At 51.5% G+C, this 18,904-nt stretch overlaps 1 protein-coding gene across 1 annotated transcript in view; it reads right to left on the bottom strand.

Annotated features, from left to right (window-relative positions):
• The window catches only part of COL4A1 (collagen type IV alpha 1 chain), a 148,232-nt gene that overhangs the window by 12,850 nt on the left and 116,478 nt on the right, over positions 1-18,904 (bottom strand). Inside the window, exons 25-45 of the mRNA XM_029209813.1 lie at positions 18,078-18,269; positions 17,346-17,514; positions 14,931-15,023; positions 14,736-14,840; positions 12,873-12,970; positions 10,730-10,880; positions 10,409-10,522; positions 9,587-9,754; positions 9,379-9,468; positions 8,414-8,566; positions 8,174-8,272; positions 7,973-8,062; positions 6,533-6,672; positions 5,968-6,094; positions 5,793-5,873; positions 5,235-5,333; positions 4,069-4,119; positions 2,741-2,926; positions 2,000-2,133; positions 874-946; positions 35-106 (exon numbers count right to left, since the gene is read on the bottom strand). Coding sequence (XP_029065646.1) covers positions 35-106; positions 874-946; positions 2,000-2,133; positions 2,741-2,926; positions 4,069-4,119; positions 5,235-5,333; positions 5,793-5,873; positions 5,968-6,094; positions 6,533-6,672; positions 7,973-8,062; positions 8,174-8,272; positions 8,414-8,566; positions 9,379-9,468; positions 9,587-9,754; positions 10,409-10,522; positions 10,730-10,880; positions 12,873-12,970; positions 14,736-14,840; positions 14,931-15,023; positions 17,346-17,514; positions 18,078-18,269 — 2,485 coding nt within the window. The remainder of the gene's footprint in view (positions 1-34; positions 107-873; positions 947-1,999; positions 2,134-2,740; positions 2,927-4,068; positions 4,120-5,234; positions 5,334-5,792; positions 5,874-5,967; positions 6,095-6,532; positions 6,673-7,972; positions 8,063-8,173; positions 8,273-8,413; positions 8,567-9,378; positions 9,469-9,586; positions 9,755-10,408; positions 10,523-10,729; positions 10,881-12,872; positions 12,971-14,735; positions 14,841-14,930; positions 15,024-17,345; positions 17,515-18,077; positions 18,270-18,904) is intronic.

Genomic DNA, 18,904 nt, shown 5'->3' with positions numbered 1-18,904 from the left:
CAACTGCTGTTTTCTAATGACCAAATTCTCTTACCTTTAGTTCCAGGGAAACCTTGGTCTCCTTGGTCACCTTTAACTCCCTGAAGGCCAGGGAGGCCTTTCTGCCCTGGTGGAAAGTAAAACACTGTCTTTGCACAGAACTCCAAACAATAACCGTGTGTGTGTGAATACACACAGTATATACATATATGCACATACATGTACACATATGCTTATGTGTACCTATACACACCTACATACATATACACGTATAATACACGCATACACACACACAGTGAACACATTTCCAATTTATGCATGTGGAAGAAAAGAACATTACTTGTAGTCAGCTATGTAAAACTTTTGATGAAACTCTTCTTTCTAAAACCCAGAGGTCACATTTTTCCAAACATGCAGCAAACCATAAAATGGTCACAACCAGTGGAGGAGCACGTGATTCTGTTTTTGGTCACGATCTGGTTCACACGTGTCCCCAACTAGACCACAAGATGCCTGCAAGCTGAGAACTTGTTGTATTCACCTTTCATTCATATGTACCTGATGCTGCAGTAAAAAAAATCAAAGTGCCTGGAAGCTGGTAGGTACCCAATAAATATTTGCTTCAAACATTAAAAAATTAATGAATGGCCCAAATCCATGACTTCTCATTGAGATGCAAATGATCCACTGATTCTTAGTACGAAAATCAGAATGTCTTTCTACTGCTATGCATGGGATTCTACAAACGGGGCAGCCCCCCAGAAATGGCATTTTAATTTGAAGAGAACAGGATCTTGTACTGCAATGCTAGGCCTATCAACAGGAAAGCACCAGGGGCTGCGGCTCTGGTGGCAGGTAAATGTGTCTTCAAGCGGCATCTCCCTTATGTCTTACCTTGAAACCCTGGAACTCCTGGAGGTCCCATATCACCCTTAGCACCTGTAGCTCCTGGAGAGCCACCGACCCCCTAGACACACAAAGAGAACGTCAGTCGGGAACGGCTCGGGAGACACAGGTCCCTCAAGCAACTGGTAGTCAGGAAGTTGGGAACAGCCCCTCCATGTTCTGAAGTAGCTCTGTGAACGAATGTTGCCTGTGGTTGCTTAAAGATGTAAAAAGAATGACAAAACCTGTGTGTGCGCCTAAATTAGGGAGCTGGAAATTGCAGCAACTTGCTTCAGTCACTCTGTCCCTTCTGCTTGTCCGCCTGTGTGGTAAATTCCAGGAGCAGGTGTAAATCTTACATCCCACTGTCCCCACCCCATAGCACGATGCCATGAACAGAGTCGAAACTCCCTAAACATCGGTCATGGCAACATCTCAATCTATCAACACCAAAGAGCCTTTCTGGATGGCTTTACTCCCAACGCTCAACCACAGCGATTTTTCTTTAAAATTAGCTTTGCATCTTTTCTTAAAAGTGCTTTTAAATATGGAAAAAAAAACATAAAAAATACTAAAGAAGGATTATTTTCCTTTATAATACAGTGATATTTTTGTATTTAAAAAATATTATCTTAATTTCTAGGTATTTCAACATAGTTGTTCCTTTCTCAGTATACAAAAAGTTGTAATGTTTCTTTGCTTTACCTTATTTTAAAAAGTGCCATAAGCAAAATTACATGCACAAACGTATATCTACATATGTGTACATATAATGCACATATGTATACATAGAGATAGACAGACACTGAATGGCACTAGGAATAGGGATATACTTCTATGTTACTGAGGCTTTCTTTTTGCATCATTTGTATATAGATTTTTAAACCCAGGCATTGAACTAAAATCTCCAGTAGTATAACGTTTCACTTTTGATGGTCTGTGTAAAACTAGATTGTAAAAAGTTTTGTAATAGTTGCCTATCATGATGCCAGTAAAGATGGCTGATTACTTGCCAGAGAGAAGGGGCTGCTTCAGGGAGGATCTGGGAGTGTAACACACATGAATACACACATACACACACAAGTATTATCTTATGATCCTTTTCAAAAACAAGACCTGCCAAGGGACAACTCACCGGCATGCCCTGGAATCCTGGGTCTCCCTTGGGCCCTGGAGCCCCAGGAGTGCCCGGCCAGCCTGGGTTTCCCTTGTCACCTTTCAGCCCATCAAGCCCAGGGAGCCCTGGAGGCCCCATGGGTCCCGGAAGCCCTAATGGGAGACACAGAAGTCCCACGTTTGAGGTCAGAGGGTGGTTTTATGTGTAAGTGTCACTGGGCTGTGGTCGTCACCACTGCCACCCAACTGTCCCCAACTGTCTACAACAACATCATTTAAGCAGCATGAGCCCTGAAGACATCCAGGCAGGTCCTAGAAGGAAGAATCTCCTCGACAGGCAGTAAACGTCGATATAAACACCACAGTCTCAGAGTCAAGTGCCCTGTGGTCTCTGTGCTCAGGGGTGGCTGCGCTGTAGGGCAGCCACCTGTTCATGGGGGAACAGGTGTGACAGAAGGTCGTGCTGGTTTTAAACAACCAGCCACACATGGCATTTGTGCTCCAGTCCTTTTCAGTAATGGCCTTCTCCCTCTCCCTAATTGCTTGTTCCTTGAAAGAAAGAGCACGAGAAAAGTACTGACCCAATGGAGGCCTAGGTAAAAGGGGCCCAAGGTCTTAAGCAGTTTCAATGGTAATAAATGTTGTAAACTTCTAAATAAAAAGCTCATTTGAGAACTTAATTATTCCAATTTCTTTGATACTTGTGTATGTTTGTGCCCCTGTTTCAGTCCCAGCTCTGAACCTAGTGACACACCCTTACCTGGCAGGCCAGGTTGGCCCTGTGGGCCCCGGTCTCCTTTGCGCCCCTCCACCGCGTGGCCCGGAGTGCCTGGCAACCCCGGCTGTCCCTGTGGCCCCGGAGGACCCATGAATCCTTGTTCTCCTTTGGATCCAGGAATTCCTGGGCTCCCAGCTAAGCCTGGGAAACCCACGTCACCCTTTGAACCTAAACAGTAAAGACAGGTTGAGATCACGGTGAAATGCAGGGAAGAAGAGAAATCCAGTGCACCAAAGAGGAGGGAGGGGCTTCCAGAAGGATCCAGGAGGAAACCGGAGCTGGTGCCCTTCTCTCTCCTTTTTATTAAATAACATGCCAGACACCCGCCATGGCCCACCTGAGGAAGAGAAAGCTTAGGGTACAAAGAAACTGCAACCATTCTTTACACTTTTTAAAGGTGGTGTTCTATGGCAAAGGCATTTGAATAGATGTGCAGACAAGCCTGCAAGGTATGGCATTGCTGAAATTAAGGGCTTGTTCTACCAACAGGTGAATGAATAAACAAACTGTGTTACAGCTACACCATGGAATACGACTCAGCAAGAAAAAGGAATAAACTATTGACACAACGAACAGCACAGGTGACTCAAATTCATTATGCTGCGCGAATGAAGTCAGGCGAAAACGTACATGCTGTAGGATTCCGTGAATGTAAAATTCTAGAAAATACAAGCTAATCTACAGTGCCAGAAAGCAGACCAATGGTTGCTTGGGGGGCAGGTCGGGGTGGGGACAGGAAGGAGCAGAGGGGGGGTGACAAGGCAGCCCAGGAAACTTCTGGGGTGACGATGCATTCACTGTCTTGAATGAGCTGATATTTTCATGGGTGTGTACATATACCAAGATTTGGCAAATTGTACACTTTAAATATATGCAATTTATTAGATGTCAGTGATACCTCAATAAAGCTGTTTTAAACAAATTTTTTTAAGTGAGAGCTTGTAGAAAAAACCCTGCATGTTGTTTTAAACATATTACCCCAAACTTGCCAACGAAATGACAAAATTCTAGGATTGCTTCAAGGTTATTAAGAAAAAATAAGGGGAGGAAACAGGGTCACCACCTAGAAGGATGGTTGGGCCCTCCCTGGGATTTCCCCCCACCCCACTTCACAAGGCTATGAATCCGAAACACACACGCCACGCAGTGGTTTGCCACGAGCCAGTAGAAAGTGGCAATTCGACTGTCCCCGACCCATAATCTATCACCCATGTCCACGTGCTTCCTTGTATCTGCTCACCCTGCTCTGCCAGTGCCACGTGTATCAGCAGTTAGTTGAAAAGGAAGAACACATTTAGCAAATGTGTTACCTTTCTCTCCTTTGGCCCCTGGAAACCCTGGGAATCCTCTTCCGGGTAGACCTACGAGATAAAGGTAAGAAGTCCCGTTTTTCTCTCCTAAAACAGCCGAGCTGCAGGAACAGCACAAAGCAATATCCACTCTTTGCGCCGATACCATATACTATTTGCGAAACACAGAGAAATTAGTCCATTGCACTTTGCAAGTAAAATTATATCACTACAGTTGTTCTAAGATACCCTTGACTGGATATATATATAATTTAGTACATTTTCCCAAGTACCTTTGAGCCCAGAACCATTACAGCATTTAGGAGAAACGATCTGTACAGTTGGGTACTTATTTCCCATTACTGTCTGGAGACTCACCAATTGGCTTTTCTCAGATGACTATCCAACTAACAGCTATTCACAAAGGCAGTGCACAGAGCCAGTGATATTTGGGGAAGCAGACACCAGGGAGTCCACAAATGTGAGTAAAGCGCATAAGGGAAGATTCAAAGGGGGGAAGTAGGTGTGGAGGCATTTCTTACAAACTATTTTTATAGGAAAATGAATGTACATAATATAAACATAAGGCTCATAGAATGAAAGAAATGAACTTTAGGAAGAGACCAACACTAACAGCCATGGATCCCCCTCCATGCTCCTCCCCAGCACTATTTCCCTCCCTCCATCCCCCTGACTGAGGGCAACCTGTTTCAAACTGTCTGTGTGTCACCCTCTTGCTATATACGAATATTATTATGTATGTGATTGTCATCATCGGAGCCCGCAGCTCACACTTTTGCCCAAGTTGCCGTGCTCCCATCAGTAACAGGAGCAGATTCTGGGGACTGAGAATATTCCCAGGACCGTTCCTCTAAAGAGGGAAAGGCCAGGCAGAGAAGGCAGCGGTCTGGGCTTTCTACGGTGTCTCCTTCACTCACACTGAGAGCTCAGGCCATTTTAAGGGTAGATGCCCATAAGTATTTGTGGAATAAATGAACATCCTCTTTCCCCTTTTCTCATCCAATCCTGCCCCACTTGCCCACATTGTTGCTTAAACAGCTGTAAGGATGTCACTTATGCCCAGCTTACACCCAGCTCCGGTCACTTAGCATGGAATGTAAGTCTCTGGGAGACGTTTACTCCAGAGCAGAGTCTCATTCTGAAAGGGAAATGGGAGCCCAACATACCTGGTTCACCCTTCTCTCCTGCCGACCCTGGGAATCCATCACTGCCGGGCTCCCCTTTCTGGCCGGCCGGGCCCGTGAGACCAGGCTTCCCAGGAAGACCTCAAAGAGAAAGGTCAGATCGGTCAGGCATGGAACCTATCACGGCACCGTGATCTGCATGTAAAATGCACCAATCCCGACATTTTTCCAGGGAGCTGTACCTCCCACCCCCTAGCATGCCCAGCTTCCCCGAGGTTACTCCTGACACCCCTTCAGAAGGGACCCTCATGCGGCAGCAACACCACTGCACAGTGACCCCCTAAAGCTCGTGAGAGTGGAGAGAAAGGACATCCATCTACCATGCCGAACAGGAAAAGTTTCTAGACCCAATTGGAGCTAGCTGTAAAACCAGTTCTAGGTCTAACTGGTGGAAAGACCCTAGAAGTCCCCCTAGACTCAGTTTGTTCATCTGGAAATGGAGGTGTGAGCCCAGCTGGTCATTCAGAGGTCACCCAGCCTTGATGCCCCTTGGCCTCTTCTCCACAGGCCCCCACCTGTGTCCTAAAAAGTGGTCTCTACCTGCTTCTCCTTTGATGCCAGGGATGCCATCCAATCCCGGAAGGCCTTTGTCACCTTTTTCTCCAGGCAACCCAGGGCTTCCTAAAGAAAAACCAAAACACCAGAATTCCCATGACTTTGAGTTTCTCTTTGCCATCCTTGAACCCCGAGCTCAGGAGGAGGCCAGCTCACTTACCTGGATAGCCAACACTCCCTGGTGAGCCTTTGGGGCCCGGAGACCCGGGCATCCCTGGGATCCCACTGCTTCCTTTCTCTCCCTTCTCTCCAGGGCTTCCTGGAAAACCTGCTACCCCTTGGTCTCCCTGTGGGTGAAAATTGGGCCCATTAATGTCATATCTGTCCTTGGACATGCGTCTGGAGGTGCTTTCTGTATACATGGGAGTGCAATGACTATCGCATGGCAGAATTCCACTTCCAGCTTTCGAAGGGGAGACTCAAAGCCCTCTGAAAATGGAGGAAAAACTAGAAACCCAGAGCAAAGAGCAGTTGCCTGTTCTGCTTCTCGTGTTCCTTCTCCATTTCTCCCCATGATAACTTGCTACCCAAGCTCTCAGCACGTCTCGGATCCTCCTTGGGGACACAGGCCATGAATAGAAGGGGGAGGCAGGGAGACGTAAAATCAACTGGAGAAACCGTTCTGTGTTATGATTCATCTACTGTGTGGAGATGCTCAGTAAACGGTCCTCCCAAAGCCTTTCTGTGGGGATGGGTGGGAGGGGCTTCCGCGGGGATGCTGTTACCTTCTCCCCGGGCCGTCCTGGAATCCCAATGCCAGGTAGACCCGCCTGCCCTTTCTCTCCTTTTGCTCCCTTTTCTCCAGGTGAGCCAGGGATGCCCTGCAGGCCAGGGAGGCCAGGCACACCTTTTTCTCCAGGTATTCCTAGAAACACACACAATTGAAACAGAACGTGTGCTTAGCAGGTGCTAACGTTAAAAATAGGAAAGCGTCTCAACTACCGGCCAAGAATGAGATGGAAGAACACGTATCCCCTCATTTCTCAAGCTGTAAGTGATCCAGGCAGGCGCCAGCCCCCCAGGCCACATTAGAACCACGCCAGGAAACGTTCCTCCTGTCTTTTAAAGACAACCACGTTACAAAGGGAGAAAAAATACATTAACCGCTGAGCATGCTTCCTTTCCCAACAGCATTAAACATGGCTTCCATGTCTTTCGTTCCGTAGTCAAACCTCATTATCCGAATGAATCAGAGGGGGCGAGAGGCAGGCCATGGAGAGTAAAAGCGTACCTGCTTCCAGGACGGATGTGGGCAGTCAAACTAATTTATAAATAGGTCCCAGGGAAGCAGGCTTATGCCCGGCCCTGTACCTGACCCTCTGCGGCTGCTGGCTTGGTTGTTAGGGGCAGCTGTGAGTCGGTTGGTGATGCTATTGTAAGGAGAACTTGGATATTAAATTGCAGCCAAGGCCTGGGAGATTACTGCAACAAAGGGAACGCTGGTTGTTTTATTGCAACCAGCATCTGCCTAGCGGACTGAATGACAGGCCCAAGAGATTCGTTGCAAAAAGAATTTAAGAAGCCTTACTGCAGCCGCTGGGTGTTTATAGCTCAAGCAAAGTGACAACGCGCCTCGCCAAGACTTGGGAGGAGTGAGGGAGACAGGCTGGCTGCCCTGACTTCCTGCTCCAGGCAAGTTCGAGGAAGCAGTAGCACCTGGACCATCGGGGCCTGAGCCTTCCATCTGCTGCCTCTGCTCTGGTCGCTGTCACCGCCGCAAACGCTGATGGCAAAGCCTGGGAGGCCAGCTCGGGACCAGGGCGGAGGAGCCCAGGGGATTCTTCTGAGCTAACGTCAAAGGGCTTTACAGGCACGAGCTGCTTGCACTGACACAACTGAATGGAGAATTAATCACCTCCTCGACGGATCCAAGTAGACGGATCACTTGGAGGTAACTGGAAGTTCATAGTGCACAGCCCGTGTTTCATTTTATTAAACTGTGACGAGTTTTGTTTGTTTGCTTGTTTAAGCAATGGCTGGAAGGTCAACCAAATGCCACCATCCCTAGGCAAGAGACCACACAGGATTGAAGATGTGAGTCTGTGTCAAAGACACGTCTCCCTGGATTGCGTCCTCCGTGAAGCGGGTCTCACCCGCAGACTCATCCCACAAGCACCACATGTACAAGCACTGGAAAGGGAACTCCTTTCCTAAACCCCACATACCTGGCAGGCCCATTCCACCAACCGATCCTTTGGGTCCAGGAAGTCCCGGAGCACCTGGGGTCCCACTTATGCCCGGATCACCTTTAGGTCCTAGAATCATAAAGAGAAAAACCCAACAGGTCAACACCCATGAAAACTGCCAGGTAACCTCTCCCAACACGAGCCCCTGCCGAGCTGGCGACCTTGAACTCCCTTCCATACCTGGCTGCCCAGGGTGTCCTGCCTGACCGTCCTTTCCAGGCACTCCTGGGGTTCCAGGATCTCCCCGGGATCCTTTATCACCAGTTGGGCCGATTTGTCCTGCACGACACACACACAAAAATAGTGACGACCACGTCTGCTTAAAATAAGACAAACTGTAGAAACACAGGTCTGTGAAGAACTGAATAACTCGTTAGACACCTTCTCCCCCCTCCGAAGGTAAACTGTCCTCCGCGTTACCTTTTTCTCCTTGGTCTCCCTTCTGGCCTTTCATGCTGCCCATGTCCACTTTATCCATGGAGCCCGGCTTGCCAGGAAGACCCACATCTCCTTTATCACCCTTGAAGCCAGGGTCTCCCCTGGGTCCCGAGCTGCCCGGGAAGCCGTGGTCCCCTGTAGAAAGAAGAGGAGGCACCGAGTGACGCGTGGCCAGGGGCCCCCAAGGCAGTGACGAGTGTGCTGTTCTTTCTGGCCAGTAGAAGTAACTGATAAACTACCTATAAAGAACTAATAGTCTGTCCAAAAGTGGCGTTAAACGGCGAGGGTCCGAGTTACCCAGAAGAATGCGACAGCAGGGAAATGAACAAAAAAGCCATCTTCTAGAATTCATTATTTGCTAATAATTCCAACATAGGAGACTTCACTTATTAAATAATTTATATTTTCTCTCCTTCTCAAATACCTTCACGACATCTGCTCAGTGGCCCCTCAATTCTATCCAAAAGAACAGAATTTTCCTGTTCAACTAAACAGATGACCGTTTTTATGTCTCACATCTAAAGTCAATTTCTTTTTTAAAAACAGTATCTGAACCAATTTCAAATATCAAGATAAGTAATAAAAAGTAAGACTTGTAAACTTCCCCTGTTTGCTAATTTGATTCCAAAGACTCAGTTGCTGTGACTGAATCTTCGAATGACTAAAAATACCACCATTTCTCAAAACAAAACAAAAAAAACGAAAACTCTACCATGCCAACAAGGAAACCCGGAAACCTGTCTTCTCTCTGACTTTTCGGCAGGGCACAGCCCTTCATCCCCAGGACCCCTGAGCGCCTCCTGGAAGAGGGGGTCTTCTGGACCCTAGCTTGATCTTCTTTCCCAGGCCTCTTGAAATGAACAATGACCTACGACTCTTGGAGAATTTCCCACAAGGCATCGGGACACCGACATGAGATGGGCTTTTCCGGAGTCACGGCTCCCTACCTTTTTCACCCGGCAATCCTGGCACACCCGCTGGTCCTGGCGAGCCGGGCTGCCCGGGGGTCCCCATGACGCCCATCTCTCCCTTGGGACCTGTGGCCGGATGGAAGGACCGTGAACGCTGACGGCAGATGCCGAGCGAGGGTCATGAACAAGACCAGGTGAGGCGTCTCCCCAGCATCCACTTGGGTGGAGTTCACAGGTCATTTACCTGGGAACCCGGGCTGTCCAGGTGTGCCCTGCTGTCCAGGGAGACCAGGCAGTCCCGACTGTCCCGTCAGGCCGGGGAGCCCCTGAGGCCCTTTGTCTCCTTTGGGGCCCGGCATGTCCAGGCCTGGGAATCCGGGGAAGCCCTTCTCTCCTTTCACTCCAGGGGGGCCTGAGGTGGGGAAGAGAAAGGGGGCGTCAGCAGGATCGACAGGGTGTCCTGCAGCATCCTGTACCCTGTTTAACTGTTACTTTCTGCAGAAGGTGTGTAGCCGTGCCCACGTCGGGGGTACAGGGGAACAGCTTCCACCTTCCCAGATAGTGGTGTTTGGGGCCATCGGTGGGCAAATAACGTCCCAAGACAAAGCCCCGCCTACCTGCCGTGAGCGGTCAGCAATTCCCACCCAGGCCCCTCCGTAGTATTCAGACCTAAGCCCAGCTTCTCCACGGTGTCTCTCCCTGACTGTCCTGCCCTGGTCCACCCTCTCTGTCTCACTTCTAGAATGATTATTAAAGGCAAAGGTAGCTTCCAGACATGAACTCATTTTGTTTAAGTTACCTACAACTTACTAAACCTCTTATGGAAAGATAAGATAGAGATACCGATCCTTCTAAATTAAATGTAAAAGGTAAAGAACATACAATATAAAGGGGAGGTGTCTTTGGCACGTAAACCAAGCTCAGAGGGAGGTGAAGAAAGGCGCCTGTGACCTTACGTGTAAGCAAACAACCAAACCTACAGCCACAGAATAGAACTGACTTTTCCCCCTTTTAGTCACAGATTATGAGTTAGGGAAGGGAACATTCTGGAAGAACGTAGTATCACCTGATGACCCTGGGGGTCCCTGTCCTCCAGGGGGTCCCATAGCTCCAGGAGGGCCTATTCCGGGGACTCCAGAAGCTCCTTTGGGGCCTTGCAATCCAGGAGGTCCCGGGTCACCTGGATGGGGAAGAAATCGTGAATGTACCACATGCGGACACAGCGATGTCAGCACCTACCACCCACTCACACCGCTCGCCAGGAACCCGTCTAGAATTTTCATCATTCATTCAGCAAACGTTTACTGAGCCCCGATAGGTGCTCTGCGGACACACAATAAACAGACCCCGTCCCTACCACAAGCTGGATTTGCCCATAAGAAGTTACCTCTGATTCCCTGAAGGCCTGCAGGGCCGATGGCGCCGTGCTCTCCAGGAACGCCTGGTCCCCCGACGTTTCCCTTCTCTCCAGGGGTGCCGGGGATGCCAGGGAGTCCTGGCAGACCTTTGAGTCCCGGCAGACCAACTCCAGGCTCGCCCTGGAAACCATGAAGCACGGAGAAGCCAGTGACCCTCAGAGCCCGCGATTTTATCAGGCCAAGGGCGTACGTGTTAACCGATGCTGCTGGTGCATTTATAAGAACGGTATTTGTCCCACCTTCCAGTTGGCGAAGCTTCTTCACACCTATTGTTGCCTTTCAATCTCACTACAAGCCGAAAGGGAGGTAATTTTTATTATTTTCTTTTCACAAAGGAGGAAAGCCAAGGCTCCCCCGTTTGGATGGCTTGTCCACAGTCAGAGAGGCAGGAGCTCCTTCCGCTGGGTCTCGGCCCCTCGACTCTGCTGCCCTGAGTCTACACAGTGGGAACAACACCCAGCGTGCTGTGTGGCCAGTGAATGGGTATTAAGAGGTGGAAAGTTCCAGGACTGGAACAGAACTCCATTTACTTCGTTTTTTTGATGAAACGAAAGCTCTCATGTCAAATTAAACGTTTAAAACCTTTTCATGAATCAAAGGGCTTTGACCCACACAGATGATTAAAAATAAAGGCAGTATCTTGAGGGCCTGCAGGAAGGAGCACACCCCAATTTAAGCCCCGACGGGCCGTGTGAAGCAAAACGTGCACATCAAGTCACAGCGGCCCCCCCGGCATCTCTGAAGGCAACAACTTCCAGATGACGACCAGGTGGAGGTAAGCGGGCAGAGGTGTCTTATCCACACGGCCCTGCGGTGAAATTTGCAAACTGGAGGGAACTCAGTCCAAGGGATTTTGAAAAAGCTCAGTAATTTAAATCGTAAACCAAATCCTTAATTCCAGTTCCATTCGGCATCTACTAGCTCGTGAGCCAGTGTTTGAGGCGATCTACATACTGCGGTCACTGACTCACTTACACACCCAGTGCGGGTCATCAGGGGAAGGTGGGGGTGTGTCACATAAAGAAGGCGTCCTTGGGCTTCCCTGGTGGCGCAGTGGTTGAGGGTCCGCCTGCCGATGCAGGGGACACGGGTTCGTGCCCCGGTACGGGAGGACCCCACATGCCGCGGAGCGGCTGGGCCCGTGAGCCATGGCCGCTGAGCCTGCGTGTCCGGAGCCTGTGCTCCGCAACGGGAGAGGCCACAACAGCGAGAGGCCCGCGTACCGCAAAAAAAAAAAAAAGAAGGCGTCCGGAGGCCACATGCTCCACGTCAGCCACACGGGGCAGGGACACCACCTCGGGTCAGGCGTTCCTCAGAAGGAACCTTCCCCGGCATCACCGAGGCACAGCTGCCAGTGTGCACCCTCGCCCACCCCCAAGGCGAGGGCAGGGGCTCTGTGCCGGCAAAGGCGCATCTCCTGGCCGTGGCCTTTTCCCAGGCAGGGCAGACGCCTTCTGGCAACTTCAGTTCCTTTCCTTATGATCAGAACGTGAGAGGATCTAACCAACAGTCGCCTGTACTTGCTGAGTATCAGCAAGCAGCAGAGGGGTGTTCGAGGGCAAAGAGAAACCCGATGTCACACTAGTCCCGGGGTCCCCGACCAGGGCCCTTTGCCCCACGGTGACACTGGGTAACGGCGGTCACACTGGGCATGCATGTCGGGGTGCTCCTTTAGCATCTGTGGGTCGGGGCCACAGAGGCTGCGAAAGACCCCACGGTATTCAGGGCAGCCCCACCACGAGGAATTATTGGACCCGAATGTCAGTATCACTGAGGCTGCAGCCCACCCTGCTGGGGGCTGTTAGGTCACTCAGGACAGTGGCTTCCAAACGGCTTTCTCCTTCCACTCGTGATATGACACACACTGTACCTGAGATCCAGGACACACACAGGCAAGAGCCCACCCACAAAGCAGGAATAAGTGATTCTCCCCAAAATAGGCACGACCACGTGCTACCCCTTGTACTTTGGTACTTTCCATTTGATGCTATTTCATTCAAACACAAAACACGCTGACCCAACAAACCATATGAGATTAACAGCCCACAATTTATGGGTCCAATTAATCACAAGGATGGGGAAACAGCAATCCAGAGAACGCTCAGTACCCACCTTTTGGCCAGGCGGACCTGGGTTGCCAGGTAAGCCATTGAAACCTTGGCGACCGGGATTTCCAGGAGGTCCAGTGTCTCCAGGTAAACCGTCAACACCTGTTTGGAAGAGTCAAAAAAAAATCATTCATGTAAAAATACCGTTCCCTACTTTCTCCACTTCTTTTACACCTGCTCAGATGAACCTGAACAGATTTGAGGGCGCCAAAAAGGAAGATGAGACCATCCTGGTCCAGGGGGAGCCTGGGGGCAGGGTGCGCTCGCAGCGCTGGCCGCCCCTTCCTCTTTCTCCCTCACACCCACCCCTCCCTTCCTTTTCTTCTAAGTGCTTAGAACTTTTCTTTCCTATCCGCTCCCCACAAATGAAGCAAACCCAACCCAACCAAACCAGCATTTGCAGACTGGGAATGGCAATTTAAACTCTGCCAACTCCGAGTGTGGTCCGGAGCATCCCTGTCACCTGGTTAGAAATCCAGCCTGGATACCCCCACGCAGACCCGCATCTTAACAAGACCCTTCGTGATTCCTGGACACGTTCGAGTTTGAGAAGCGCCACGTTAGACCACCTGTTCTCCAACTGCACCACACTGGAGGGACGTGGGGACATTTAGAGACTGGGTCCCGCCTCTGATGGGCTTTCTGACAGCTGCCCACGTGGCTATAAACAGCAGCAAGTGTGAGAGCCATTGGGCTAGGCTCTCTCTGTGTGATGGAAGGCTGGGGACACGCAGTGATCTGCAAGCTTGCAGAAACACGAACCTGAATCGCCCGTGGTGTAGGGCTGCTGTTTCGAGGGGCCTGACAGACAGTGCACATAACTCCAGGCAGCTTCGTGCGATGTGGGCAAAGGGTCTCTGATTAAGGAGGCCTTCCTCAGCTAAATTCTACCTGCCGTGATGGCAGTGGTCTGGTTCTCCCATGGAACACGCAGGAGGCCTGAGCACTGCCCCTGTGATGCTGGAGGGTCACTGGGGGGCCTTCTGCCCCATGAGCCTGGCAGAAGTGGCCATGAGCGCGGCGGGCATCATGCGGCTCCCGGAGAAACAGGCCGCTGTCTCCCGTCCCCGAGCGTGAAGGCCTGCAACCTTGAGAGTGGGTGCGATGCAGAGCCCTAGACAAGAAGCCCGGAGGCTGGACAAGTCTTTAAACTAAGTTTTGGTGAAACGGTGGTCAAACTGGGGTCGGGATGTCGGCCCAAAGGGAAAAGACGTGCCCCTCACTGCTCACAGCCCTTCTGGGCTCTGGACCAAAGTCCCTAATGGCCAGTCTGCATATCAGTCTCCCTGAAGGACTAAGAAAGCAGCAAAACGGGTGAAGCTGTCCTCTTTACTTCCTTACAATTTTCAGAGAGAAGTACTGGTTCTGGAACGTCCATGCGTGTGAGGGCCTCTCCCCCAAGAGCAAGGCCCCCCCTCATATTCACCGCACCATCCCCCCGCCCTTCCCCCGCCTTCCAGACCAGCCTGGCCCAGGTCCCGGTGGGCTGTGTGCTCCCTTCACGGATGAGAGAGAGACCGCCCTGAGGGTAGGTTTAGGCAAACGTGGCATCTGCCAGATCCCTGGACAGCTTGGGGTCCTTGAGGTCCCAACCCCTTCCCACCAAACCACTCGGCCGGGAGCACACGTCACCCATCACCTCGGTGACCGGAATCACCAGCCTGCACACCGCACAGCTCTTTCGCTAACTCGCACATGGTGTGTTTACGTCCACCGCCTCTTTTCTCCTAGAATTCACGTGAGGATGAACGGAGAGACCACAGCCCTTGGTGCTAACCAGCCGGGGACGGGCGCCACCATCGGGGCCCACGCAGGCAGTGGCCTGAGCAAGCAGCCCCCCCAAAGCTGCCTTGTCCTGCGGGTTTACCTTTGGGGCCGGGAGGCCCTGGAAAGCCAATCCCAGGCTGGCCGACTGAACCCTTCTCTCCAGAGAGACCCGGCCTTCCCGGGGTTCCAGGAAAACCTCGGTCACCTGCGGTGAGAAAGACCAATGGTCAGCGTGTGAAAAACGTGAGCACATTTCCCCCACCCCAAGCCTCCAGGTGAACGAGACGCTGAGTACCTTGGGGCCCTTGGAACCCGGGGGACCCCGGAAGTCCTGTTGCTCCAGGGGGACCGGGTAAGGGCACGACCTTTCCTTCTTCACCCTTGGGACCTGAGGAAAAGAGCAAAGGACACAGCGTGAGGGCTGCCACGTCACGTCCTTGCCTGCTCGCCTCCATCTCTTCCTTTTCCTTTTCTAGAATCTCTCACAGAGAGCGCCTCTTCTCCCAAAACGTCCAAAATGACCTAGACGTTTGTTTGACACAAGAATTCTTTAAGTGTCCGAAACAAGGGTCACGAAAAGCTAAAAACTCTACAGCAACAAACAGCGAGATGACCCTGGTATCAATTAATCTGCCTCAAAAAGTCCAAGTCTTTTCACCGTTCTCAGTGGCTCAGACGGGACTGGTTCTAAGTTGCTGTGATGCCCACATCTGGTGGGAAGTTATCTTCACGACGTGCCCCGTGGGTGATATCGTTACCCTAACAGCGAGCTGCATGGTTCTGCGGTATCTCCAGCCCAGGAAAGCCACCTTTTCTATCTCCAAACTGGGAGGTGCAGGCGCAGCCCCGGGTGCCCGTGCCTACGAGATCCACTGGGTGTCAGGATTGAGCTGTTACGAAAGGACCTAAGGGCTCATCTCCACTGAACCTTCACGTACCTTAAAGAACTCAGGATCTGAAGGGCCTCCCAGGGACAGCCAACACTTGCTTTAGCTACAGACTGTGGGAAGCACCAGGGCCTGACCCCAACACATCTTTGCTATCAGCTCCAGCCCTGGGAACAAGGCTTTTATGACCATCAGACTAAACACAGCTCTGGCAGATCAAAGAAGTCGGGTTTCTAATCCCAAAGCTGCCGGGGTCTGGATGGCCAAGCAACCCTCCAGAATGTGGACAGCTGACCGACAGCACTGTCAGCATTGCCTCTTTCGGGAACCTTCTTCCCATGCCGTCAAGACGTATCTGTATGCGTCCCACTGGCTTTTCTGATGGTAGTTTCTGGCCGAGAAAAAGAAACCTGATTCCTTTGTACACGCTGCAAGTGTTCAGGTTCCGGAAGCACGAAGAACACTTGAGATGGTGATTTGGGAACGAGGAGTGTGGGGTTAGTGATCAGAGGCCCCTTTCCGAGACCCGGGGTGTTTCTAAGTCAAACCCAGCATTTTCCTGCCCCGAAAGGAGTCGTAAGAGAGACGTTCCCGGGTTCCTTGCTAATCAAAGAGCATTCATCAGTGGAGTCCTCACTTAGTGAATAACCAGCGACCACCCAACGATCACAAGAGCCCATCCAGTAAGGCACTGTACTTGGGCCTCCGTCAAGGGCTGCTGATGTGTTCTGTATTACGAAGCTGACAAACCCTACACTGGGTCTTCATAAGGAAATAACTGTTCCCAGTGGGGACAGGAACTGACGGAACTTGGGCTGGATACATGGCTCAGGACAGAATCGGCCAATGTGTGAGAACAAGAAGGCCAGACTGTAACCTCTGCTGAGTCTCTCCTGTTGGAAACCTCGATCTTCCAGCTTCTTAGTTACTATGCTTCTCCAGGCTTACTGGCCACACACCTTTAATCACCTCAAGTCACCTTTCATTCATTTCTACAACTCTTAAGCCATCTTAGTCACAGCACACGTCCTTCTGTCCTCTGTGCCCAGGCCGTTCCTGGCCTCTTCTCCTCCAGGTTTCCTAGGCAATGATGTCAATGTTCCATTTCTTCCCGGAATCATCTTCAACTAATAAGTCACTGACAGTCTACTGTGTGCGGGCCTGGGGACCGCCCCCCCCCTTTCACTTCCGTCCCTGAAGATAAGCCCGTCGTGAGGACGCAGTGGAGCGCATCCGTGGGAAACCCTCACACAGCCCCCTCCCACGTTCTCCACCAAAGCCCGGGCGGTGGGCTCCAGGAGGGCGGGCGGCCTCTGAGTTGCTTCCTCTCTGTTCGCTTAGCTCAGCGCGTGGCACACAGAACCACGTGATAAAACAGTCAACAAACGGCTGGAACTACCCCGAAACTCAACAGCCAAGTCAAAGCAGCTGTGGATCAGTCAGTGCGTGCACATCAGCGGAGGGGTGAAGAGTAAGTATGTGGCTTGGGATACACAGAAGCCAAAAGGGACCGCTCATCGGGGAGAAACAGAAAACGGGCTCAGGCTGGTGTCACTTCCACACAGAAGGCTGACCTTCTCTGCTGCATATGGCGTACTTATTTATAAGGAAATCACCTAGACCTTCAAGTTCCTGTCATCTAGATCCTACACGTCACTGGCCCATCTCATAAAGGAAGGAACGAGATACAGAAACGCTAAGGAAAGGTTGCTCAGGTCACATCCCCCCCTCCTGGCAGAACTGAAACCAGACCCACGTCCCCATGTCACTGAGCCCAGGGCTCCTGGCACTTGCGTGCGGCACTGGAGGTCCTCAGGCCTCACCTGGCAGGCCTGGGGACCCGGGGTTTCCCGGAAAGCCCATCTGTCCTTTGTCACCAATGGGGCCAATAGGGCCAAACCCTGGAGGCCCAGGAGGGCCGACGTCACCACGGCTGCCGGGGAATCCAACTCCTCCCGGGGGGCCACGTTCTCCTTTTAATCCTACTGAACCCTGAAGCGAAAAGAGAAAAAGACAAGTTATCAGCAGACCTGCCAGCACTCCGCTCCGCGTCGCATTTTTCCACCACCCGTGGTACAAAAGTGCCGAGTTTAACTACCTGTGCTACTTATTAACTTCAGCCCGTCTGCAGAGGTCACCTTGTAGTTAATAAATGAAAGCGGCATTCTCTCCTCTAAGCTGAGCAATCGCCCTCCCAACCCACACACAAGGAGACACTCCAAAGAGGAAGGCACTTATATCTGGAATCTTCTTTGAAAGGGTGACTTGAACGCCGCTAACTTTAAAATTCACCTCCCGGCCGACATATGGAGGTCTTTTCAGTTCCCCCAGATGCATCAGAAGACACTGGCCCCTTGTCACCTAATCGTGCAGGTCAGGGCTATCACACCTAGGTCTACAGACTAGTTTTTCCAGTGAACGAGAGACAAGTTCGTTTACGACAAGGACCCCCCCCGAGTGAAAACAGGCCGACGGGAGACCAATTACTCCTTCTTCCGTTCTTTGCACATCCGTCATCTGTCAAGCGCACGTTCAAAGTCTGGGAATCAACATACCGGGGAGCCTTTGGGGCCGGGCAGACCCGGATGGCCGTCTCTTCCGGGAGAGCCTGCTCTCCCTGGCATCCCGGGCTGGCCTGGGAAACCTGGGTCTCCTTTGTCGCCCTTGAGTCGAATATCGAAGTAAATCTCGCCAGGCTCGCCCTTGGCTCCTGGCTGGCCCATCAGCCCTGGCACACCTTGCGGTCCCTGCGAGAACAAAGCCTTGTGAGGCCGCCACCGAAGACGCCCATCCATAGAGCAAACCAGCAGCAGGGAAATCAGGACGCCACCTTGAAAAGCGGGGACGGGTTTAGAGCTCCCTGTTCCCTGTGTAGGAGCAAAAAAAAAAAGCCAGCAGCTCTGTGACAGAGCCCTGAGCTGACCTCACTGGTGTGCTGCCCTTAAAAAGCCTCTAGTGATGGAGACGGGGACAGGGCGGGGGAGTGACGGAGGAGCTCCGGGCCCAGCCCGGAGATCAGTCCTCAGGTAACTTCCTTGTCTCTTACAACTGCTGACATTCCCAAGAACAGGTCGGCTACGGTTGGAAGGGGCTGGATGTGCGATTCCCTGGGCCCAGGAACCAGAGATGGAGGCTGAGAACAGCCACGTTCCCTAAGTCTGGTCAGTGCTGAAATCACACAGCTTGCCTTTCATGCTCACAGCCCTAATTCCGGAAGAGATGAGGAGGCCCAGAGCACCCGCAAAGAGGAAAGTCGGGGAAGGGAGCCTCAGGCCAGCTCTGTAACTGGGATGTTGAGCCGTCAGCAGAATAGAATTAACTTTCCCAAGAGACACACGGGAACACTTCTCTGTTCCTGGAAAGGGGAATCTTCAAGGAATGC

The sequence above is a fragment of the Monodon monoceros genome, unplaced genomic scaffold, assembly GCF_005190385.1.
Source record: "Monodon monoceros isolate NGI ecotype Baffin Bay Population unplaced genomic scaffold, NGI_Narwhal_1 Super_Scaffold_8, whole genome shotgun sequence".
Taxonomy (NCBI): Eukaryota; Metazoa; Chordata; class Mammalia; order Artiodactyla; family Monodontidae; genus Monodon; species Monodon monoceros.
The sequence above is the reverse complement of the archived record's forward strand: the minus strand, read 5'-3'. Positions and strand labels throughout refer to the sequence as shown.